The 27,686-nt window shown below is 32.3% G+C and overlaps 1 protein-coding gene across 50 annotated transcripts in view; it reads left to right on the top strand.

The window, feature by feature from the left end:
• adgrb2 (adhesion G protein-coupled receptor B2) overlaps positions 1-27,686 on the top strand; it is a 550,430-nt gene that overhangs the window by 477,591 nt on the left and 45,153 nt on the right. For 32 of the 50 annotated variants that reach the window (XR_012395197.1, XR_012395196.1, XM_073931885.1 and 29 more), the window contains 4 exons: positions 3,127-3,212; positions 10,693-10,791; positions 15,303-15,474; positions 25,467-25,559. Coding sequence is in view for 48 of the 50 variants with exons in the window: in XM_073931885.1 (XP_073787986.1) it covers positions 3,127-3,212; positions 10,693-10,791; positions 15,303-15,474; positions 25,467-25,559 (450 nt within the window). In the remaining 2 variants the exon portion in view is untranslated. The remainder of the gene's footprint in view (positions 1-3,126; positions 3,213-10,692; positions 10,792-15,302; positions 15,475-25,466; positions 25,560-27,686) is intronic. The other 18 variants (XM_073931881.1, XM_073931867.1, XM_073931880.1 and 15 more) reach the window with 3 other exon arrangements.

Genomic DNA, 27,686 nt, shown 5'->3' with positions numbered 1-27,686 from the left:
GCCAAGCCAATTAGTTTTCTTGTTTGTTGATGTTTTTTGTGGTAAACAAACCGTGTGGTAAGGGGTTCCTATATTCCCACAGCCTTGTCTACGAATGTGTATTACATTAAAAAAGGTATACCTCAGTCGCACATAATGGATTGAATGTATTCAGTATAAAGATCAAGCAGTGTGTATATGTTGATTGTTTGTTCATGTTACTAAATGCATTATCTAACAATAACTAATGCAACCCTAATGTTAAAGTGTTATCTTGGCGTAATGTGTCTGACGTAAGTGTCAATTCATTTCCAGATACTTTTAACTGCATGAAACAGTTCATTATATTGTTTAGCATAGATTAACATATTATTTTAAGCCATTCTCTTCATTTTTCACTTTTTTCATAGGCTTAAAATTCTAATTTAGTTTTACATAATATGTTGCAAATGATCCGTGATTGAACAGATTGACGACTCCTATTTCAACAAAGTTAAACAGAACTGTAACAGCCCATGTGTTGGTGTTGAGCAGTCAGATGTCACTTAACAGAAATTTAATTATCCGTATGTATTGCAATATAATCACAAGCTGTGATAACATGTTGCTCATATGTGCAATGTGTTTGCTATTCACATCATTTACATCTTATAGTTGTGAATCGCTTCAGTTTGGTTATTACGTTAACATTCTCATCTCTTGATTGTAACACCAAAACACCAAAAGCTGCCTTTAAACAATACATATTGTGATAAGTGCTAAATCAACTTATACATTTGTGTAAACAAATAAACCTACACCTGACTGTCCGCCGTGTAATGCAAAAAAAAAAAAAAAAAAAAAAAGCAATAGCATAAAACTTTAAATCCTGTATATTCTATGAGCGAGGAGCGCATATGCGTGTGATTTACACTTGGTCTTAATGTAAGCTTCTCTCCAGTGCTCTGTGTGTCCAGTGGGCAGATGCTGGAATAGACTAAACCACTATCTGCTGAGGCGCACACACACACTCACACACAGAGAGAGAGCGAAAGAGAGAGAGAGAGGGAGGGAGACATGAGGGCATTACTGCTCCTTCATGATCCCACCTGCTTGTTTGCTTCCAGGATTAAATCTACAACACCTGTCACCGGCTGTTAGTGAGCTACTGTTATAAAAGCAGCAGGAAAAAAAGCTCAGCTCACAACATAGTTTTATTTTCATAATACAGTAATAGTGTTTGTACAGACATGTCTATCTGAATCTGTCTAATAGAACCCATCTAAAAAATCTTTCTAATCTAAAAGAATCTGTCTGTCCGTCTGTCAATTTATCTGTCTCTCTGTGATTGCCATTCCATCTATAAATTTGTCTGTCTTTCTGTCAGATTGTTATTTATTTATTTATTTATTTATTTATTTATTTATTTATTTATTTATTTATTTGTCTGTCTGTCTGTCTGTCTGTGATTGTATCTCTGTATGTCTGTCTGTCTGATTATCAATTTATCCAGCTGTCTATATGTCTGTCTGTCTGTCTGTCTGATTATTAATTTATCCAGCTGTCTATATGTCTGTCTGTCTGTCTGTCTGTCTGTCTGTCTGTCTGTCTGATTGTGATTATGTCTCTGTCTGTCTGTCTGTCTGTCTGTCTGTCTGTCTTTCGGTCGTCTGTCTGATTATCAATTCATCCAGCTGTCTATATGTCTGTCTGTCTGTCTGACTGATTTTGATTATATCTATCAGTCAGTCTGTCTGTCTTATCTATCTTGTCTGACTGTCTGTCTGATTGGCATTCTATCTATCAATTTATCTATCTGTCTGTTTGTCTGTCTATTCATTTATCTGTCTCTCTGTCTGTCTTTCTATCTATCTGTATGTCTGTCCGATTGATTATCAGTTTGTCTGTCTGATTATCAATTTATCCACCTGTCTATATGTCTGTCTGACTGATTTTGATTATATCTATCAGTCTGTCAGTCTGTCTGTCTGTCTGTTTGTCTGTCTGTCTGTCTGTCCGATTGATTATCTGTCTGTCTGTCTGTCTGTCTGTCTGTCTGTCTGTCTGTCTGTCTGTCTGTCTGATTATCAATTTATCCACCTGTCTATATGTCTGTCTGACTGATTTTGATTATATCTATCAGTCTGTCAGTCTGTCTGTCTGTCTGTTTGTCTGTCTGTCTGTCTGTCTGTCCGATTGATTATCTGTCTGTCTGTCTGTCTGTCTGTCTGTCTGTCTGTCTGTCTGATTATCAATTTATCCACCTGTCTATATGTCTGTCTGACTGATTTTGATTATATCTATCAGTCAGTCTGTCTGTCTTATCTATCTTGTCTGACTGTCTGTCTGATTGGCATTCTATCTATCAATTTATCTATCTATCTGTTTGTCTGTCTATTCATTTATCTGTCTGTCTGTCTGTCTGTCTGTCTATCTATCTGTATGTCTGTCCGATTGATTATCAGTTTGTCTGTCTGATTATCAATTTATCCACCTGTCTATATGTCTGTCTGACTGATTTTGATTATATCTATCAGTCTGTCAGTCTGTCTGTCTGTCCGATTGATTATCTGTCTGTCTGTCTGTCTGTCTGTCTGTCTGTCTGTTTGTCTGTATTATCTATCTTAACTATATTGTGTGTCTGTCTGTCTGATTGCCATTCTATCTATCAATTTATCTGTCTGTCTGTCTGTCCAATTGATTATTAGTTTGTCTGTCTGTTTGTCTGTCTGTCTGTCTATCTTGTCTGTCTTGTCTTTCTGTCTGTCACTGTAGCTATCAATGTATCTGTCTGTCTGCCTGTCTTTTGGTTCATCTCTCTTTACCTCTGTCTATTTCTCTGTCTGATTACTAAATAGTTGAATGAATTTCTTTTGTTTAAAATAGTTTTTCGACTCATTCAAATTCAAAGTACTGTTCTGCATTTTGCTTGCTACTTTTGAAATTCTAAGGATACTCTCAGATTCACAACCCTGTTAACAACTGGTTAAATGAGCAACACTGCATTCAAATTTTAAACACCAAACTCATTTTTATGCCCAACCATCTTAAAATGTGCTTAACAGCTGAACAAGATCCTGACTTTAACATAACCAGCATAATCCTCCTTAAATAAATCAGAAAGAGACCAGCAATCTAAATAACTCTACTTGTGTCTTGTTGTTGCAGGTAAACATGCTGATAGGAATCGTGGTCTTCAACAAGCTCATGTCTAGAGACGGCATCTCAGACAAGTCCAAAAAGCAGAGAGCAGGGTAAGTGAAGGTCAAAGTAGCGGCTCTATGATACTCATTTATTTCTGGATTTGCACCCAGTCACTCATTTACCACTGGCCTGTTGAAGGTTTTAAAATATCCTGTCAAATGTTTTGCCGAAATAAATTGCTCATGCTCTCTCTCTTTCACACACACACACATGCACACACACGCACACAATACCACTAAAAGTTGAAAAACATCAGACTGAAAGCCAAGATATGACAGCTTCATTAATGGACTTGTATTGATTTGCTGGCCTGCTAACCTCGGGCTAGTCTTCTGATAGCTCTGTCATTAGCTAAGTGTATATTCATTGTTCATGTTGCTGCACATACTGACAGGATCAAGGAGCCCTTGTGCTTTTAAAACGCTTGTTCTGTTTTGCCTTTGTTTGATTGGACACAAAGCAGAGTGATCCATTAAACACTTGTGTTAATGAGTGGACCGCCACATCCCTCACCTCAAACAAGAGGCTAAACTGCTCAGAGAGATTGAATATTCCCATTCCGCTCAGTGAATCGGCAATAAAGTACCTGCAAACTTCTAGAGCACTTTTTTTACTGAGCTCCATCAGTAATATACAGTTTTTTTACAGAGATGAGTGCAATTTTTAACCCCCGTAATGCATCTGGGTGCCTTTTACTAAAATTTTGTTTTGTTACGAAACAAGCTTTAGCAAATGCTCGGAGACTCAGTATTCACATGAAGAATAACACTATTGTGAAAATATGTACGATTGTAATTTGGTATTAGTTGTAGTATCATTCAATAATATTGTTTTTTTAACAAATCTAATTTATTTTACTTGAATATACATTGCGTTTCAGGTAATAAGATAAATAAAAACATAAATAAATGTATTTCTAAATTTAGAAATATACCGTTGAAGACAGAATTATTAGCCCCCTTTGATTTTTTTTTTCTTTTTTAAATATTTCCCAAATAATGTTTAACAGAGCAAGGACATTTTCACAGCATGTCTGATAATATTCATTCTTTTGGAGAAAGTCTTATTTGTTTTATTTCGGCCAGAATGAAAGGAGTTTTACATTTTTTAAGAACCATTTTAAGATAAAAATATTTAGCCCCTTTAAGCTATATATTTTTTCTTGATAGTCTACAGAACAAACCATCATTATACAATAACTTGCCTAATTACCCTAACCTGCCTAGTTAACCTAATTAACCTAGTTAAGCCCTTAAATGTCACTTTAAGCTGTATAGAAATGTCTTAAAAATATCTGGTCAAATACTATATACTGTCATCATGGCAAAGATAAAATAAATCATTATTAGAAATGAGTTGATATCATAAAAATATTATGTTTAGAAATGTGTTGAAAAAATCTCCTCTCCGTTAAACAGAAATTGGGGAAAAATAAACAATGGGGCTAATAATTCAGGGGGAGCTAATAATTCTGACTTTAACTGTGTGTGTTTGTGTATGCATATATTATCTTTCATATCATATCATCTCAAAAGTTATACATAATTGTAAATTGTACGTATGTTTATTGACAAACCATTGCATTATTTATGAGCAATATTACATGACTAGCAGTGCAATTTGGTTGTATATCGGTACTGGTCGGAGGTACCTGCATTGTCCCACCAGTGACAATATACAGCCATTTTGCACTGCTACTAGTGTGATATTGCATATATAAAAACAGTTTGATGGCACAATTGTGTATACAAGAAAGACATTCAAACACGGAGAATCTAAAAACACTTTTGTATCACCATTCAAATCTGCAGATGACGCTCAGAACAGCAGAAACTGTTGCTGCTTCACAAACATCACTTTAGAACTAGTATTTGAATGATTCTCTAGCGTAACATCTAAAGTGATGACAAAACAGCTGATTTTGCTCACATTTTAAGATTATAAGGCTGAACAGCATGAAATGCCATCAGTCTATAGAGATTTCCCAGTATTTCTCTGCTGCAATTGGGAGATTACATCAATTAACACTGAAAAAGCCTGAGCAAAGCAAACACTACAGATTACTATGTTATAAATACAACACTACAAAATGCAAAAGAGAGATCGACTTAGAATGTCTTTTACCTTTTCTAAAATTAATTGTTCAGCTGTAGTTTGAAATGTATGCTGACTTTTTCTCCCTAAGTAATTATTATGCTGTCTCTGTTGCCATCTTGTGGCGTAAAGTGAATCAATTTTTTATTTATTTTTTTTGCTATGCTGATGGCCGCCAACGTGTTGATATGAAGCGAAATTATAAATTTTTTTAAAACAGGCACCAACCTTAAAACTAAACTACACGCTTGTCTAAAAAAGTTTCAAAAGTACATTATGTTGTCCAACAGCAGCAATATTTGTCAAACTGTTGTGAGCTTATTCCTCTGCATGTCATGTGGGTGGAGTAATACACAAGGGTGAAGAGCTTTAAGAGTGCTGATATTGCAGAACATTGCACCGCTATCAGCCAATCAGCTTCAAGAACCAGACAGAAATGTATATTTATAGGTTTTACATATACCTATTAACAATGAATTGAAGATTTTTTTATATATTTATACATTTTTTTGTACCTGAAAGTAAATGTATATTCGAGTAAACAAAATAAGCTTTCTTTTTAAAAATGTTTAAGAGTGATATTTATATTTTTTGGTGTTGTTTTTTCTTTCAAATAAGATTTGCAGGGTTAATAGAGCTAATTCTAACATTTTAATGTCCACATAAAAATTACACAGTGACATATTTAAATAACATGTCTCATCAGAATTTAATTCATACATATTAAAAAGAAAATGTTTACACATCTACTCAATAATGAGAAGTTATTGATCCGATACAGCATAGCTTTAATAAACAATATTAAAATATTCCTAATATACAGATGTGGATGAAATCATTAGTACTCTTTCATTCATTTATTTTCAGTCATTTTACTTAACCATTACTTTTCTTTACTGTTTCAAGTTATTTCAGCGAAGACTGTAGTTTTTCTTTCTTTAAATGGAAGGCTACAAACAATTATCTCCACGTCGTTTGTATATTATTATGTGTACAAATGACCCCTGGTTGCGATTCTGAATGCGTTATGAGGGTTAAAATGAGCTCACTGTTATGCATAAGCACATTTTTCACCAACACTAAGTTGAAAGCATGAGAACTTCCTTAATGTCCACCATGAACGAGCTAAATGAGTGCATCTAATAGCAACCAAGTACTTCCCCGATTTGAATGCATGCACACAAATGGTCATTTAGATCTGTGGCATTGCTTTCGGTGGACCACCACGGCCGGTGTCTTGGCAGGAAACAGTGGGTCTTACTAATTGAATGAGGAGCTAATCAGAGATCTGAACTAATTTAATGACTGGATATTTGTAATCCCTCCAGGCAAAGAGTACATTCTGCAATTTTCTTCTAATTGATTTGTCTTTCCCCCCTCACTTTTCTTTTCCTGTAATGTTTATGTTCAAGCGAGATCAATGTATAATGGGAGCTGCAATGGCTAACTATGGATTTTTCAGCTTGTGGCTTGTACATAAAATAAAATGTGCTAGTGTTGAAATCCAGTCTAATTCATTTCCATATTCATGCTGCATGTCACATACAGTTGAAGTCAGAATTATTAGCCCCCCTAAATTATTAGAACCCCTGTTTATCTTTTTCCCTCATTTCCGTTTAACAGAGAGAATATTTTTTTCAACACATTTTTAAACAAACATAATAGTTTTAATAACTCATTTCTAATAACTGATTGATTTTATCTTTGCTATGATGACAGTAGATAATATTTGACTAGATATTTTTCAAGACACTACTATACAGCTTAAAGTGACATTTAAAAGCTTAATTAGGTTAAGGTTAGGGTAATTAGGGAAGTTATTGTATAATGATGGTTTGTTCTGTAGACAGTCACGAAAACAAATTTGACAGGAGGGCTAATCAGTTTGACTTTAACTGTATATACTTCTTTTTTAATTCACATTTCATAAAACAGTCACTTTTTATGCTAAACAAAATTTGGTTTTATGCATATTTTTATGTTTGGGAGTGTTAATTAATGTGTCAAGTCCACTTTGTTAGTTTCTGACCCCAGGTGCCCCTCATATCCATATTTCTGATGTCCTGAGCACATTTTTACCCAACTTTGTGTGTGTGTGTGTGTGTGTGTGTGTGTGTGTGTGTGTGTGTGTGTGTGTGTGTGTGTGTGTGTGTGCGTGCGTGCGTGTGTGTGTGTGTGTTTTAAATAGTTTTAATTAGTCCCTTGAAGGTGACACGGTGGCTCAGTGGTTAGCACTGTCGCCTCACAGCAAGAAATTTGCTGGTTTGAGTCCCGGCTGAGCCAGTTGCCATTTCTGTGTGGAGTTTGCATGTTCTCCCTGTGTTGATGTGGGTTTCCTCCAGGTGCTCTGGTTTCCCCCACATTCAAAAGACATGCGCTATATGTGAATTGAATAACCTATATTGGTTGTAGTGTATATGTTTGAATGAGTGTGTATGGGTGTTTCCCAGTACTGGGTTGCAGCTGGAAGGGCATTGGCTGTGTAAAACGTATGCTGGATAAGTTGGCGGTTCATTCCGCTGTGGCGACTACTGATGAATAAAGGCACTCAAAGGACAATGAATGAAGTAATAGTTTAATAATTTAATTTAATAGTGCTCCTCTGCATCTCTAGGAGCATTTATTTTTAATGGCACAAGTTATGCAGAAATGCCCACTAATAATCAGAGAAGCTGAAAAATGAATCTCTTCATTGTTTCTGAACTTTGTTGTGTCTTTTTTAGTGTTATCTAATCTAAATCTTATCTAATTGTAATAAAATATAAATTGTGCAACTTACACAGATCTACAGTAAATGCACTTGACACTTTGTTTTCTCATTTCACTTGAACTGCAACAGCCATGATAGGTCAGTGTAATTATACAAGGGCTTGCATCTTGTTTTGTGAGGCACTTTTGTTTATTTCGATAACATTTTTGTCACAAGCCTGACAATTTGCAACTCACAAATTAGTTTTGATAATTGGTATTGGTTTTCAAATTGTTAGTACAGTAAATGTCATAGATGATTACAAAGAAGATGCTGATGAATTGAAATATGTTATTATATATATATGTTTCCATATCTTAGTCTTGTTTTTAAAATATCTACACTTTCAAAGAGTTTATGTTGAACACAAGTGCCATTTGTCATAATTTTTTTTTTTTTAATTTATCATTTTAATTGTTGTTTTGTGTTGTTTCATATGGTTTGGGTATAAATTGAAAAAAAGTTTAGTTTTGTTTTAATTTATTGCTTTTTTTTAGCTTAGCTTAGGTTATCTAGTTTAGTTTAGTTTAGTTTAGTTTAGTTTAGTTTAGTTTAGTTTAGTTTAGTTTAGTTTAGTTTAGTTTTTTTTGCTTTGTTTTGTTTTGTTTTGTTTTGTTTTGTTTTGTTTTGTTTTGTTTTGTTTTGTTTTGTTTTGTTTTGTTTTGTTTTGTTTTGTTTTGTTTTGTTTTGTTTTGTTTTTTTTGTTTCGTTCACAGTCTTCCCTAATGTGAATTATTAGCCCCCTATGAACTTTTTTCTTCGTTTTTAAATATTTCCCAAATGATGTTTAACAGAGCAAGGACATTTTCACAGTATGTCTGATAATCTTTTTTCTTCTGGATGAAGTCTTATTTGTTTCATTTCAGCTAGAATAAAAGCAGTTTTTAATTTTTTAGAATACTATTATAGGGACAAAATTATTAGCCGCTTTAAGCTATATTTTTACTCGACCGTCTACAGAACGAACCATAATTATACAATGTCTTGCCTAATTACCCTAACCTGCCTAGTTAACTTAATTAACCTAGTTAAGCCTTTAAATGTCAATTTAAGCTGTATAGAAGTATGTTGAAAATATCTATTCAAATATGATTTACTTTCATCAAGTCGAGGATAAAATAAATCAGTTATTAGAAATTAGGGTCCCACTTTATATTAAGTGGCCTTAACTAATATGTACTTACACAGGATTTAATAGTTTGCTACAATGTACTTATTGTGTAAATACATGTATTTACTGTGTACTTATGCTTGATTAAATATATGTATGTAACTACATCTGTAATTAACTTTTGTAATTACATTTGTAAATACACTGTTGACCATCCCTAACACCTTAACCCACCCTTAAACCTACCCATAGCACCAAACCTGTTCATAACCCAACCTCTATCCCAACTCAAAAGCACTACAAGTGTTCTCAAATACATTATAAACACAGTAAGTACATTGTATTTATTTTTTAATGTAAGTACATAGTAGTTAAGGACACTTAATATAAAGTGGGACCGAAATTAGTTACTAAAACTGTTGTGTTTAGAATAGTGTTAAAAAAAATCTGCTCTCCGTTAAAAAAAAAATTAGGGAAAAAATAAACAAGTGGTCTAATAATTCAGGGGGGCTAATAATTTTGACTTCAACTGTATATATACAAAAAAAAATGTTTTTGTTTTTATTTATAGTTTTGGTTTGTTAAAATTTATTGTATTGTTTTCATTTTTTGTGTTGTTTTGTTTAAATTTTTGTTTTGTGTTTTTTGTGTAATCTTCCCTGATAAAAAAAAAAATAAATAAATCATTATTTAAAAATACGAAAATATCCCAATGGACCATGATAAAATACATTTGTATTTACACATTCACACAAACATTAGGCAATTGTTAGTGCTTTTACACCCTAGACCTTATAAAGACCTTATAAAGCCGAGGGGGTTTGTAAAGGGCTTCATTAAAAACTGAACTTCCTGGTTAATGACCTGTGGGAGACCAACCTGGACACACTGATCTGCTTTTTAACATTGCTTACACAAATCAGGAGTCAAAAGCAGTATCAGGTGTGTGCTTCTGTGTGTGTGCTTGTGTGTGGGAGTGTAGCTCTCCTCTCTGCATCAGTCTTTTTCCTGTTTTCACACACAAATACTATAACACACACACACACTTCAGTGAGCAGCTGAAGTAGGTTAGTCTTTGCAGCTCCCATCTGCCTCATCTGCTCATTGTTAATGATCTGTGCTTGCATTCTACTGTGCTTCTCTCCATTTTCTCATTCTCCTGCCATCATTGTCTCTCTCACACACACACACACACACATGCAAACGCAAGCTACTTTCACGCTGTGACATTCATTACAGATTTCTCTGCCATTGCTGTTGTTCATTGCTTGATGCCGTTCTCTTGCATTACTTAATTTTTTCTTTCTCTCTCTTTTTTTCCCTCTCTATTTTGTGTTCCCTTTTTCCTTATGTACTTGTTTTGTCGTCCGACTCTTCCATTTGCCGCTCCCTTCCGATCTGCATTCAAACCTTATGCCTCTGTGCCATTTGTGGGTGTATGGATGGATATTTTATGAGTGACATTTTTTAAAATTGATATTCCTTCCTACTTTCCAACTTCTGTGTGTCACGTCCACCTTTTCCCCATGTGAATATATATATATGTGTGTGTGTGTGTGTGTACTGGGTCCTGAAGTCCACCGCTGGAAGCGCGTAGCAGGCTGCTCCTGAAATGCTCCAAGTGTGGGGTGATCTCCAGTACTGCCCTGTCCAGCTCTACCGCCAGCAGCGCCATGTTAGTCTCATTCCATATTCTCTCTTTGCCTCTTTCTTTCTCTTTCTCCATTTTCTTTCTTTTTTCTTTTTCTCTTTTGCTCTATCTCTCTTTCTGCAGCCTCTCAACACTGACAGTAAGAAACAGAAACTCTTCAAAGAGCCTCCCTCCTGTCGACACACTACAAATATACATACTACAACTACATATTTATTTATTTATTTATTTGTTTGTTTGTTTATTTGTTTATTTGTTTATTTATATGTTTGTTTGTATATGTATTTATTTATTTATTTATTTATTTATTTATTTATTATTTATTTATTTATTTAGTCTATCTTCCTATCTCAGCTTCATACCTATGTCTGTCTGTCTGTCTAACTAGTTATCTAACTATTTATTTAGTCTTTTTTTTTTTTTTTTTTGGTTTTATTTGATTTGATCTTACTTTTATTTGATTTTATTATTATTTTAAAAAAATGCAGATCAATAAAGATATAACCAAGACATAACCTAAGACATTAAATGCTTAAGGTATTAATGTCATAAAGGTATGGAGGACAAAACTCCAATACAAAATAAATATGCAAATAAATAGATAAATTAATTAATAAATCCACAAATTCCTACATAAATAAAACAATAAATAAATAAATATGCAAAGCATGTTGAGCTGAGGAGCAGTAAATACGGAACTTCATTCAAAAGTGATTAAACGTTTGAAAGGGGGAAAATCAATTTTGAGTTTAGCATTTTCTTATTTTCTTATTCCGCCAACATTTATGTAATTTATTTAATTATCAATCTGCCCACACTATCTATTTATATATATATATATATATATATATATATATATATATATATATATATATATATATATATATATATATATATATATATATATATACAGGAATTTGTAGATTTTAATATATTTATTTATTTATTTGCATATTTATTTATTTATTGTTTTATTTATGCATGAATTTGTAGATTTTTATATATTTATTTATTTATTTGCATATTTATTTATTGTTTTTGCAGGTTTCATCCTTCATATATAGGTACCACAAGATATACTATTGTACCTTTAAGATACTAATGTGTGCCTTGGGGGTACAAACGTACCAATGCCCCAGTGACAACTTTTTACCATTATTTCTGAGAGTGTACAAAAACGCTGTCAACTACCTTGGCAAGTGTTTTAACACAAGCTTAAAACATGTAATTGAATAAATTTACATCTGTATTCTGCATTGTCCTCTTGATTGACAAAACTTGCATTTGCATTTTTTATTTTATTATTTTAATTTTTTTTGCCAATTGACTGCATTTCTTAAGCTAAATTATCTGCCAGTGGGGTATACATAAAATAATGTTGTTTTTGGTTTGAATTCAGAATATTTTACTCAGCCCACTATTAGGTAATTTAGCTTTATTTAAAGAAAAATACACTTCATTTTGATTTGTTATTTGTTTGTTTTTCTAAGTATTTGGAATACAAAATACACTTTATATACATGTTTTTTTTTTTTTTAACTAAAAGTGATATCCAAAATATAGGGCTTTTAAAATATTGTTTACTTTAAAGCTAGTTTTTTTTTTAGCTTATTTTAATTGTTCATAACCAAATGTATTGTTTTATTGATTACCATGGCAAACACACACACACACACACACAAACAAACACAAACACACACAAAGACGGAGGTGTGTGCTCTTTTAGAAGAGGTAAAGAATCAGCGTGTGGATCAAGGGCCACCTCTGATTCTTTTGGCTTTGGTTAAATTGGACTTGTCTCCGCTATTTGCTGGAGGGAGTCGTGTTATTGAAATGATAATGAAATGAATGATATTGCTTCTCTGTTTCTCTTTCTCTTTGTCATGTTTTTCCCCCATCTCATTCTCGCTGTCTGCTTTTTTTTTTTCCTTGTCTCTGCTATCCGAGTATAAATATGGGGCATGTGTGTGTGGCGCATTGCAACTTCAATCATAGAAATTAATGAAGAGGACTTCCTGAAGGAAGTTTGGGAAAACCATGTTCACACGATCCCACCAATTTCATCATTTCCACCAGTTTCAGCTCCATCTTTCTTTCCACAGTTAGTCAGCGGAGGACATTGAATTTGAGATTTGAGTTATGCTATTTTACATTGTCTTCCTGCATTTCTGCATTGTTCTTATATGAGCATGAGAACTCATATGGTGCAGTGCCTTTCACTAATATTACAACCCATGGTATATAGGAAATAATAAGGCTGTGGAAAAAAAGTATGTTTTTTTGCTTTACATATAGACAATTTTGTTTGTAAACAACACCAATGATCCTAATATATTTCCTGTTTTAAATTTGTAATTTCTATAGCTTCCAACGATAAAAAAACTTCACATATTATTAAATAATCCTATGGCAGATGTTTTAATGTAAAGTTATCATTAAATTGCTAAACAAAATTGTTACAGTTATGAAATAGTTTGACAACAAGCAGGAAATGTTCATAGACCAATGACATGACCACATTGAAATGGTCAATATATAAGAATTGATATAATTTTATGGGATTTATATAAATCTTACATAAATATGAGATATCAGATTTATAAGACATTATAGTTTTAATAATTCGTTTTCTAATAAATGATTAATTTTTTTCATTGCAATGATGATAGTACATCATTTTTTAACAATATTAGTGGAGGCCACTGTAGATTTGCATATGAGCAAATCTCTTCCTCTCTGTCTCATTGCTTACGTTTGTCCCGTCGCAGCCACATGCAGGAGACTGAGTCAGGGCAGCGTGAAGATGTTTAAATGGGTGGCCAGCTGTGGTGAAACCTGAGCTCAAGCGGACACTCTTTACTGACACCTGATATTTACCTAAGTAGCTCTGCGAGATGCAGAACCAAAACACTCCTGTAGGATTAGCAGCGTGATGTTAACATGTCAGGGTGTGTTAGCATGAATGCGCAGCATTACAAACAGCAATTATTTATCTGTTTTACAAACAAACACAGAGTGCGTTCTAAATAGATTGACTGACCATATGTCTGCTTATTGAAGAAAAGAAAAAAAGATTATTATTATTATTAGTAGTAGTAGTAGTATTAGTATTATTATTTTAATATTATTATTATTATTATTATTATTATTATTATTATTATTATTAAATTATTATTATTATTATTATTATTATTATTATTATTATTATTGTTAATTTATTATTATTATTATTATTATTATTATTATTATTATCATCACTTTTATTATTATTATTAATAATAATAATATTTTTATTAATATTATTATTATCATCACTTTTATTATTATTAGTTGTACGTTTTTTCATAATTGTCTTATTTTTGTTAACTTTTCTTGCAATTTCTCAGATTTTTGAGATCTAAATTTTTTTTTTTCGTATTTCTTCTCAACAAAATTGCATTTTTATCTTTTGCGATTCTGAGTTTATATCAATACTGGTTGTTTTCTCAAAACTGTGAAACAAAAAAAGCCTAGGTATCACATAAAATATAGCTTATCATATAGATCAAAATACAATATATATTCACAATTCAAAAAGCAATAGTTTAATATTAATAATTAAGTTATGAGAAATAACCTTGCAAAAAAATTAAAAATAAATAAACAACAACAACAACAACAATAATAATAATAATAATAATAATAATAATAATAATAATAATAATAATAATAATAATTAATTAGTATTGCAAAATAATTTATTTTAGTATTGCATAAAGTTACGTTTTTATATTTTTTTATTTAAAATTTGTTTTATTTAGATTTTTTACTTTAAGTTTTAGAAATTTATCGTGTTTTTCATTTTTCATATATTTTGTTAAATGTCAGTTTGTTATTGTTATTATTATTTTTATATTTTATTATTATTTATTATTAATATTTTTTTATTATTTATTAATTTGTTTATTTTTAGGTTGCATTAATTGAAAAACAGGCATGTCTCCTAAAATAAAAAATGAAAAATGTAATAGTTTTATTTCAAGTAACAAACACAAACATAGCTCATAAGTTTAACTATTATAATTCTGTCTCACATAAACTTTGTTTTTTAAACATCATTACATAGACACGTTTTTTTTTTTTAACAGTAATATTATATGCATTCTTAAATGTGACACTTTGAATAAACATTTTTAAATATCACCTAAGCATTCTCTCTTACTCAGCACGTTCCATATTCAAAACATTCAGCAACCACAACATGTGGGCTTTCAGGTTTGAAGTGAATGCAATGACTCATCAAGTATAAATGATTTATACTTAATTAATAATATCAATATACTTTATTTATCATCAGTCATCTACGCTGTGCTGACACTCAGTTAAATGCCTGTGCTGTAGTGCTGGTTTCTAAACCCTCTCAGTGCTTTCATCGCTCAGCTGTAATCGCAATAATATTTGCTCTTAATGGCTGATCCAGGTTCAGTGTTGTTTTTCGCCACCTCTCTGCATGGAGGATGATCTTTGCATTTGCTTTGTGCTCTTTCTCTGTTCAGGGCATCTTTATGGAGCTCTTGTGTGGTTCTCCCTCTGCTGGCCCTCACATGGATGTCAGCTGTTCTGGCCATCACAGATCGCCGCTCGACCCTCTTTCAGGTGCTCTTCGCGGTCTTTGACTCCGTCCAGGGATTCGTCATCATCACTGTGCATTGTGCCATGCGGAGAGAGGTCAGTGTGTTATACAGTATACTTGTGAAGCAACTAGTATATGTCTCACTATAATTAAGTTATTAATTAGAGAATATTATTAACTCTGTTAATAAGTTGTGTGTAGGGTCAGTTGTATGAAAAAGTAGCCTGTTTCACTTTGACTTTAGGCAGTCTTCTACTTTTCGCACATGAGCTGATGTGACAAATATACTGAGAGTAAACATGGTAAAGATTACCTTAGCTATGGCCTTTTTAAAATTAAAACACTGTATATTGTACAGTACAGTATGTGTTGAAGGACTGATGCAAATGTTACTATACATACACTACCTGACAAAAGTCTTTTCATCGATCCCAGTTGGAAAAGCAACAAATAATAGCTTGACTTCTAGTTGATCATTTGGAAAAGTGGCAGATGGTCGTTTTCTCCAATAAATCATGTGTTGAACTGCATCCCAATCATCACAAAAACTACAGAAGACCTATTGGAACCCGCATGAACCAAAGATTTTCACACAAATCAGTCAAGTTTGGTGAAGGAAAAATCATGGTTTAGGGTTACATTTAGCATAGTGGAGTGCGAGAGATCTGCAGAGTGGATGGTAACATTAAGAGCCTGAGGTATCAAGACATTTGTGCTGCCCATTACATTACAAACTACAGGAGAGGGCAAGTTCTTCAGCAGGATAGCACTCCTTCTCATACTATAGCCTCCACATCAAAGCTCCTGAAAGCAAAGAAGGTCAAGGTGCTCCAGGATTAGCCAGTCCAGAAATGAACATTATTGAGCATGTCCAGGGTAAGATGAAGGAGAAGGCTCTGAAGATGAATCTAAAGCATCTTAATAAACTCTGGGAGTCCTGCAGGAACACTTTCTTTGCCATTCCAGATGACTTTATTAATAAGTTATTTGAGTCATTGTAGAGATGTATGAATGCAGTCCTCCAAGCTCATGGGAGTCATACACAATATTAATTATTTTTCCAGTGCACCATGATTTTATATTCTACTGTATACTGTAAAGTATTTCTGATAAATGACAAGACTTTGGTCTAAGCAAAGTCAGACCTTACTGTCCTAATGAAATAATTAAAAATCAATAATTAAAAATTTTGCCTTTCATATAAGCCTCTTCTGATACCAAAATGATCAACTAGAAGTCAAATTATTATTTGTTGTTCCTAAAACTTGGATAAGCGACAAGACCTTTGTCAGGCAGTGTATGTACACATTATACATAATATGTTTATTCTTTTTTCTGAAAGCTGCTGATTATATTTCTACCAAATTTAAAATGACATATTTTGTCATTTAGAGTTGTTGTTTTTTTTTTTTAAATAAAAAAATTACATAAGTTTTTGTTCAATTTTAGACAACACCCTATCAATGTCTTAACATCAAATGTGCTAAGAAATCAATATTTTGTTAAATAACCCTAATTGAGATGCATACATTTTCTAAAAGCTGAATAAATAAATGTTAATTTACTGTATACTTTGCAATTGTAGTACACTATTTGATGAAGAAACAGCTATAAGAAAATCTGAGGGTTCAGAAAGAAAAAGAACATTGGACTAAAATATAATTTTAAAAATTAATGAATGAATGAATGAATAAATAAAGTTTTATTTTATTTTATTTTATTTTATTTTATTTTATTTTATTTTATTTTATCTTGTTTTATTTTATTCTATTTTATTCCAAAAGCTTAAATTATACATGTGCAACATTAGAATTGTAAGAACTTTTGTAGTCTATGGTTTCATATGGATAAATAATGTTGTTTTAAATCCACAATATGAAACTTGTAAATGACAAATATTTTCTTAGGGGCTCAGAGATCCTTAAATAAGATTTCTGGTTCTAAATAAGCCTCCATGTGTCCAAAACATGTTACAATTAAATTTTTTAATGGGTGTTTTCTGTCAATCAAAATGCAAGATAAAAAATTAAATAAATCTTGTTTTTCTAAGTCAATAAAATCTAAGGCTTTTATGACACAGACATACAGTATAGCACTTAAGAAAAACCAACTGCAGTCTCCATCACAATCGTATGTGTGTGTGATTGCTCCTAACAATCATAGAAATCAAAAGTTTGACTGTTCTACCGCCCAATCCTAGAGGACAATCAGAGGTTTATTTAAATGGAGATTGAAGGAGGAGTTTTATTCCACTCCATTATTTTAAGACCCACTTAGGATATAAAAAAAACTTGGCTCAAACAGCTAACGCAATATTTATTTATTTTTTTTTTTTTTTGCAAAATAGCATGCACTGCTTATAGGTGATAACGGTCTGCTCCAACCGGCCATAAATAAATCAAACCATAGTCACTTTGTAGAGAATCCCACATGTAATATACAGTACGCTACCTGACAAAAGTCTTGCTGCCTATTCAAGTTTTAGGAACAACAAATAATAACTTGATGTCTAGGTGATCATTTGGCATCAGAAGTGGCTTATATAAATGGCAAAGCCCTCTAGATTATGTGTGTTTTACCTAAATAAAATATGATCATGACTTGATTTTTAAATATTTCATTAGGACAGTAAGGTCTGACTTTGCTTAGACAAAAGTCTTGTCACTTAACAGAAATAATATACAGTATAGAATATGAAGTCATGGTGCACTGGAAAAAGAATTAATTTTGTGTATGACTCCCATGAGCTTGGAGGACTGCCTCCATACATCACTGCAATGGCTCAAATAACTGATTAATATAGTAATCTGGAATGGCTAAGAAAGTGTTCTTGCAGGACTCCCAGAGGTCATCAAGATGCTTTAGATTTATCTTCAATGCCTCCTCCTTCATCTAAACCCAGGCATGCTCAATAATGTTCATGTCTGGTGACTGGTCTGACCAATCCTGTAGCACCTTGACCTTCCTTGCTTTTAGGAACTTTGATGTGGTGGCTGAAGTATGAGAAGGAGCACTATCCTGCTGAAAAATTTGCCCTCTCATATATAGTTTGTAATGCAATGGGCAGCACAAATGTCTTGATACCTCAGGCTGTTAATGTTGCCATGCGCTCTGCAGAACTCTCGCACACCCCCATACTGAATGTAACCCTAACCATGATTTGTCCTTCACCAAACGTAACTGATTTCTGTAAGAATCTTGGGTCCGTGCAGGAACCTTCTACCACTTTTCCAAATGATCAACTAAAAGTCAAGTTATTATTTGTTGCTCTTACACCTGGGATCAACGACAGGACTTTTGCCAGGTAGTGTAGTTCAAATCTGACCATTTCAACTCTCTAGAAAAAAAACTTGGCCGACTTTCATATATTGTAAATGTGTTTCTAGAGTTTACAGAGGGAGAGGAAAAATCAGTTCCAATTTGCTAAGCCATATATGTTAAATCAATATCGCAAAAAACCAAAGGATTAGAGTCAAATAAATCTGGGTATTATTTTAGTAAATATATGAAAATCCCCTCGCAAGGCTTTGATGTAATCCTTAATAGCTTTAGCAAAACAAGGGAGTGGAGTTTGTGCAGCGGATCCTAGCGCTGTATGCCGTTTTATGTGCGAATTACACTGAAATGGCAGAACTGACAATGGAAAGGCAGCGTTCGTGATTAGCACAGACAAATGAATGGAAAAAGGTTGGAGAGAATAGTTTGTCATTATGTTTTAGTGAATACAGAGAGTCATTCTGGTTAGGGCTGTGCATTATGATGATATACAGTTGAAGTCGAAATTAGTAGCACTTCTGTGGAGTTTGTATTCTTTTTCTAATAGTTTTCATATCATGTTTAACAGACAAATGAATTTCAATGGAATTTATTTTTTTTTCTTCTTTGGAAAGTCTTATTTATTTTAGTTTGCCTGGAATAAAATAAGACATTTTTTTTATTTTTTAAGGTTTTATTTATTTGATTGTTTGTTTGTCTGTTTATTTATTAAGTTATTTATTTATTTAGTTATTTATTTGTTTAATTTTTTTACAGAACAAACCACTGTTGTCCAAAGACTTGTACTATTATAAAACCATTATGTTTAAAATTGTGTTGAAAACAATCTTTTATTTTTTAAATAGTTTAAATGGTTTAATAATTTTGACCTCAACTGTGTATTGTGTGGACAAAACAAAAAAGCTATCAATATATAATGTTTTATCATATATTTTGTCACTAAATTACAAAATACACTGTTTGTAAAAATATTTTTTTCATAATTTATGTGAGCACAGTATAACCCGCCATTATGAGGATGTACACAGGAACATAAATATCATCATCGTGAAACATGTTTAATCTTGAAAGTACAATGTTTACAATTAGCGTTTTATTAGCTGTATTTTTTAATGTCGGACCTGTTATCATTCGTTTTTGAAAAATATTTTAAAAGTTAGGCATATTTATTTAATATTTTACGTCTTTATATAAATAAATATTTATATATAAATAAAAAAAAATATATATATATATATATATATATATATATATATATATATATATATATATATATATATATATATATATATATATATATATATATATATATATATATATATATATCACACTTGTAGCAGTGCGATGTGGCTATATATCAGCAGTGGTGGGAGGCATTTTACGAATGAAAGGCTGAACACTATGGAATAAATTACTATGGAATAAATACAGTGCTACAATATACAAAAGAGAGAGGTCAACTTAGAAAGTCACTTACCAATTTAAAAATGATTTGACCAGAAGATTCAAGAACCAGACAGAGCTATATATATAAATATATGTTTTTTTTTTCATTTAATTGTTTATTAATAACCCCTTCTCTGACAATTAAACTCCTTACATATGAGGGGGGAAATAAATAAAATTATAAAAAAAATTATTTAAAAAAATTATAAAAAACACCAAAAAAAATAAATAAATATACAACAAATAACAACAATAAATAAATAACTTTAGTACATTGCACATCTTACATTGAAAGTCAAATAATAAGTGTACATATTGAAATATCTTTTTTATCAAATGCCATGAGTTTTAAATAAAGTGTGAAATATTATCAGATATGAATGAGCACATTTTTGAGTATATCATTTAAAATGCAAAAAAGGAAATAGGCTTTTCCATGCGGTCATTATTCATTTATTTACTTTCCTTCAGCTTAGTCCCTTATTTATCAGGGGTTGCCACTGCAGAATGAAGGCCTGTGTTCAATACATAAACTATTAATTGATTGAGTTGTTTCTATTCTCATCAGATTATGAGATGATTTATATGATATGAGCTTTTTGTCATATCGCCCAGCCCTAATTCTGATCATCTGCAGCTTTACTCAGCAGTCATCGAAACCATGTCTTGCACCATCTTACGAAACAGCCCAGAGTTCCTGCACATCGTAATTTTAGTTGTGCAGACTGATTACTGATTCCAGTCTTGGCTGGTGAATAGTGTTGCAGCATGATAACTCATGCTCGGCTGAATAGAAAGAGTAGGGATTTACTAAACAGGGCAGAGAATGTGCAGTCAATAAATAAAGTGTTTCGGCGGCATATGCTTGATGCTATTCTGAGGACGCCAGTAGATTAAAGTGTCATTTGTTCAGAGCATAACCTTTGCAAAGCATAAAGGTCGTGGCAGATCAACCTCTGGGGATGTGAACAACATTTTGTAGAATTAACATGCGTCTCAAATGGACGTCTCATGAACGCTTATGGCTTTTGTTTTGGGAAGTGACTGAGATCAGATGCAGCAAAGAAAAAGAAGGTATAATCTGTATTACTACCACTACTACTACTGCTTTATTTATTTATTTGCTTATTTATTTATTTAATTTTATATTTATTTATTTGTCCATTCATTCATTCATTCATTCATTCATTCATTCATTCATTCATTCATACGTTTATTTGTTTATCCTTCCATCCATTTATCTGTTTATTTATTCATCCATCTATGTATTTATTTTACTGCATTTATCTATTTGTTCATTCATCCATTCATCTATTTATTTGTTCATCCATCCATTCATTTATTTTTTTCATTTTTTTATTCCTTTGTTAGTTCATTCGATTGCTTGTTTATTTATTTATTTGTTTATCTATCCATTTATTCATCCATCCATCCATTTATATATGCATTTATCTATGTATTTGTTAATTCATTAAATTATTTATTTATTTATTGTTTTTTATTTATTTATTCATGCATTCATTCATTTATTTGTTTATTTGCTCATACATCCATTAATTCATTTATTTATTTATTCATTTTCTAATTCGTTCGTTCATTCGTTCATTTATTCGCATGTTCATCCATCCATCCATTCATCCATTTATTCATTTATTTATTCATCCATTTATTTATTTATTTATTTATTTATTTGTTTGTTTATTTATTTATTGTTTATTTATTTATTTATACATGGATTCATTTATCTATTTATTTATTTGCTCATCCATCTATTTATTTTTTCATTTCTTTCTTTCTTTCTTTCTTTCTTTCTTTCTTTCTTTCTTTCTTTCTTTCATACATTCATTTATTCATTTATTTATTCATTTGTTCTTTCATTCATTAATTCAATCATTTATACATTTATTTGTTCATCCATTCATTTATTTATTCCATCATTTTCGTTTCGGCTTAGTCCCTTTATTAATCTGAGGTCGCCACAGAGGAATGAACCGTCAACTTATCCAGCACGTTTTTATGCAGCGGATGCCCTTCCAGCTGCAAACTATCCCTGGGAAACATCCACACACATCTATTCAAACTCATACACTACAGACTGTTTAGCATACCCAATTCACCTGTACCCCCTGTCTTTGGACTGTGGGGGAAACCAAAGCACCCGGAGGGAACCCACACGAATGCAGGGAGAACATGCAAACTCCACACAGCAGCACTAACTGACCCAGCCGAGGCTTGAACCAGCGACCTTCTTGCTGTGAGGCGACCACCTGTTAATAATGTTTCTAAAATTATTATGAATGTCTTACTTTGGGTTCAAGAGGAAACAAATAAATACATAAAGGTTTAAAACAACTTGAGGGTCAGTAAATAGTGAGTAAATTTCAATTTTTGGAAAATATCCCTTTAAATATTGTGAAATTTAATTAGTTTAAAATGATTAATTTAAAAATATTATTGATTCCTAAAAGCTGTTTGACTCTTTACTTCAGTCTTCAGTGTCACAAATAATACAATCAGCATTTCAGTGAAAACTTTAAGAAAAATTCTGATGAATAGAAAATTCATATTTACAGCATTTATTGGCAAAGAAAATATTTTGTATTATTTTTATTTTAATAAATACATAGGTAGTAATGTATGAGGCTTTCATTGTGATCTAATTGTTTGATACTATATCCATTTGATTCTTCTCTGTTCCCAGTTCTGCATTTTTCCCTGAAAGTTTTTGAGTGATGAAAGCAGAGTTCAACTCTAATGTCTGTTAAAGTCCAGTCTAAGACATTCTCAGTTGGCATTATTATGTTCTTTGTTAGCAACAAGAGCTCTGATCTACTCGGTTAGGAGACGTTGTGCTTTCACTTGGTCATTCCGTAGGCGTTGTGGCCATAAATCTGTATGCAAATGAGGGGCATCCCGTTGCTAAGGCTACACTGTCGTCAGGGGAAACAGCCTATCATGTTGTCTTTTTTTTAAGGGAAGGGAGTGTCTTTCTGCCTATTGTTGTAAAGCGTATGCATCTGCAGTTATGCAAACCCCTCCTGTGGAAATGCAAACAGGCTTACTGCAATGTTTGCCACTGAGGAATATGAAATAATATCAAAGTAGCTTGAAAAAATCTCATATGTATGCTCTCTGTAGATTAGTAAAATAGCTAGTTTAAACCAATTGATTCTCCTGAGCGTATAAAAGCTGCTGGTGTCTTTAGGATATTTACTGTCATCATTAGTTGTTACCACAGGACAGCGGGAAGAAATTCAGCCCCCCTGCTTTTTTTACGTAATAAACACCCCAGATAGCATGTGAATGTGGGCCACTGGTGGTATTCTTTCGGCCCACAAAATAAATCTGAGCCTGAAGTGGCCCACCTGTACAATGACAAATTGTGGCCAAAGATTCTAATTTATGTATGGGTCATTTAAGGAAAAGATTTGGCACTTATGGCAAAACGTAATCTGAATGAGAGCCTAATATGGTCCATGTGGAAAATGGTAAATTTGGCCCAAATGATGGAGTACAAATGTGGGCCACAGTTGGCAAAAATGTGGCCTAGTCATTAAGAGGGAATCTGGATCTAAACCTAAAGTGGCTCACACGTGTAAGTGCAAATGCAGCTTTTGGCAAATATTTGGCACAGTAAGCTCTGTCTTTATACATCAAACTTTATTATATAAAATACTGTGAAGAGATGGCGGCAATTTTACTGATCACACAATAGAAGGATACACAATGAAGATATATAGTACTATATTCCAGCTCATTATCTGCGTTAGATGGTTTTTACAGAGGTTAAAGAGATCATCTTCAAAACAGGACCCTCTGTATGAAATTTCTACAAAATCTATACTAAAATGAAAGAGAAAGAAAAGTTTGTACAGCAGTAGAATGAAGTGGCAGAGAAGCTGACTAAATTATTCTCAGGAAAACGCTGTTGCAGTCAATCATTGTTTACTTCACTAATATTGATTGAATATGCCTTGATAGAAGGTTTGCTAATGTTATACTCCCACATCAAAGTATTTTGTAGTATTTTCAAAATACAAAATACAGTATTTTATGTGGATACATTTGTGGCTGCTGTATTTTTTAGTTTATTTTGATACATGTAAAATTAAGGTATTTGGTATTTCATTTTAAAGTACATTTCAATGTATTTTTGCCCATCCCTTCACGCACAGATGTTTTGACAAGTCTAATTCATTATTTGCAATCATTCTATTGTCCAATCAGCTAAGACCGAACCCCTATAAATAGTCAAGAATGCCCTACATCTGTATTCTTTCAGCCCCCTGCCACCACAACTCTACCTTTTAACCGGATTCCTATTTAAATCAGAGCCATTTAAAGGGGACCTGTTATGCAAAAAAAAAAAAAAAAAACACTTTTATAGGGGATTTAAGCACAGCTGTGCGCAAAAGTGTGTAAATATAGCCAGCCTCTAAAAGTGCAAAAAAATATTAATTCTATTTTTTATTTATATTTTTTCAAAGGTATCATTTGCAAACTGGAAATATAAGCACTACTTTTCCCTCATTGAGGCGAAAGGCAAGAATGTTTATGTATCATGCAACTTATGCCCAGGAAAAAAAACAGTCTCTCTGCGTCGGTGGCAAGTAATTTAATCTAATGAAGCACCTGACGGCGTCACATGCCACCACAAATGCAGGGGATAACATGAGCTCTGCTACCAAAGGATGACGTCAAAACAAAAACAATTTGTCTCCACAGCAAACTCTTATTACTCAGACAGAACTAAACAAAGTAATATCTAGATATGTAGTTGATAACATGCTGCCGTTGCCTCTTACATTGTCCCATAACACCATTAAAATAGTCTAGATTAGTGTACAGAGTTTTATATTTATTTTATAGTCATTTGACCAATACATTTTTTTGTTAAAGTAATCCAATAGTTACTTTCCCTGGTAATTGGTTATTTTTATAATTATGTAACTCTGTAACTTTAACTATTTACTTTTTTAAAGGAACATGCCCTACACTACTTATCAGAGGTGGAAAGTCCAGCCCATTAGTGATGATCTTAGTTAACATACACAGTTAGCTAACTTACTGTTTTTTTTTTTATGTCTTTCTTATAGGTATTAGGCGAGGCTAATATTCTTAACCACGTCCCCCAACTGTCATTTTTGACAACAAATCACTAACGTTGGTATCTGTGTTAATGTTTTTTTTTTTTCTGTTTATTTTTTTTCTTTTATGGCCAGAACTTATTTTCCCAACCCTGATAATGTCTCCCAAATGTTTTCTTATTTGTTTAGGTGCAGTCTTGTTTTCTTATTTCATGGTTTTAGATTTGAATTAGCATATCTGTGAGTCATCCTGGTTGTATCCCATCTCCCCACCTCAGGTGCAGGACGCAGTGCGCTGCAGGATGGGTGGCTGCAAAGACGACAGTGAAAACTCTCCGGATTCCTGCAAGAACGGCCAGGTGCAGATCATGGTGAATAGCATTCCATTCCATCTCATCTCACGGGGGACACTAAAGGGGATTTTTCACTGAAGAATTGTTTTCATACTTACAGCATTGGTGAAAATACCTGACTTTGTTTTTGAGTGAAGGTATTATGCTATAGGGAATATCCATTTCCATTTCACAGGATTAATTAAACATTATAACTTATACATTTTCATTGCATCCTTGTTATCATAAAACTCACAGCAAACAACAAAAACATAGCTCTGATCATGCCCTATTCCATGCAGTTGTTGACACCTAAATGCAGTAAATAAATGGTGTTTTTGTCAGCTGACTTGGATCACTTCACAGCAGAGAATCCCTAAGTAGAGCCTGTTGGCCAGAGTTGGTCTATTGTAACCTTTGATTTGGCTCATCATCTCATCTGAGAAGAAAGTGAGAATGATAGAGAGGTTTGGGGGGTTATTGCTGAGCCACATTAAAAGCAAACTGAAAGTTAATGCTGTAAATGAATCTGAGGTGTTATAATGTAAATGCTGTCACTCGACAAATAGAGAAGAAGACCTCAGTAAGCAAATCAAGGCAAAAACTGGTTTAGCTCCATTATGTTATAAATCAGATTATTAAATATAGATTGTTGTTGTTTTTACTGTAATAAGTTAATTTTAAATATATATATATATATATATATATATATATATATATATATATATATATATATATATATATATATATATATATATTATTAAATAAATTAGGAAATTAGTCATGTTAACTATAATTACCTTCGGCTCACTAGCCTCAATAAATATTGGTTTTTGGCCCTTCATAAGAAATAGTTTGGGCACCCCTGCTTTAGAGTTTCTATTGTTAGTGTAAATACAACCAGGACAAAATCCTTTTCTTTCACTGTAAAACCCAAAAAGTTAAGGTAACTCAGACTGTTTTAGGAAACCAATTGCAACAAACTATTTAAGTTCAAAAGCTAATCCTAATGAGTCCTGTAAACTAAATCTATTAGAGTAAATGAAGCAATTTGAGCACAGTAAAACCCAATAAATAAAGAGAACTCAAACCAACTGAGTATTGTAAAACCCAATAAGTTAAGGCAACTCAAACCGCTTGAGGAAACCGATTGCAAACCATTTAAGTAAAAAACTAATCTATATGAGTACTGTGAACTTACTCCATTTAAGTTGAAGTAATGAGGTATTTAATTAACTCATTACCTTCAATGTCGAGTTTAAAACTCTTTTCAAATGAGTAGAATTGAATTTCAGTCAATTTTGAGTTAACTACACTCATTTAATTTGATATAGTTAACTGTTGGATTTTACAGTACACTTAAGTTAAAATATCCACCAGTTGGGTAAGTAAAATATTCGTGATTTTGGTTTGAATTTAGATTATTTTACTTTATTTACTGGCAGATAATGTAGTCTTTTTTGACTACACTCATTTAATTTTGACTTATTATTTCTGAAATAATAATACTTATTTCTTCTCGTGTGTCTAGAAAAAATCTTCTTGATTTAAGAGTTTTGAAATATTTGGACTAGAGACAAGACAAAAATTCTTGTTTTTTGTATTGTAATAAATTAACTCCTATAACTAAACAGCACAGAAGCCTCATAAGAGAGTCAGTTACTACTTCTCTATTAAATAAAAAAGGCTAAAAGGGTTTCTTTCAAGTCTTTCCTTGTTGTAAAGCACTCAAATCAAAAGTATTTTGAATAGCATTACATACAGTTGAAGTCAGAATTATTAGCCCCCCTGAATTATTAGCCCCTGTTCATTTTTTCCCCAATTTATGTTTATAAGAGAGACAACTTTTAACACATTTCTAAACAGAATAGTTTTAATAACTCATTACTGATTTATTTTATCGTTGCCATGATGACATACTATTTTGCTAGATGTTAAAATTAGGTTAACTAGGCAGGTTAGGGTAATTAGGCAAGTTATTGAATAATGATGGTTTGTTTAGTAAAGTATCGGAAAAAAATAGCTTAAAGGGGCTAATAATTTAGTTCTTAAAATGGTGTTTAAAAAAATTAAAAACTGCTTTTATTTTAGCCGAAATAAAACAAATAAAACTTTCTCCAGAAGAAAAAAAATTATCAGACATACTGTGAAAATTTCCTTGCTCTG

The sequence above is a fragment of the Danio rerio genome, chromosome 19 (assembly GCF_049306965.1).
Source record: "Danio rerio strain Tuebingen ecotype United States chromosome 19, GRCz12tu, whole genome shotgun sequence".
NCBI classification, from domain to species: Eukaryota; Metazoa; Chordata; class Actinopteri; order Cypriniformes; family Danionidae; genus Danio; species Danio rerio.
This window is presented reverse-complemented; position numbering and strand designations above follow the sequence as displayed.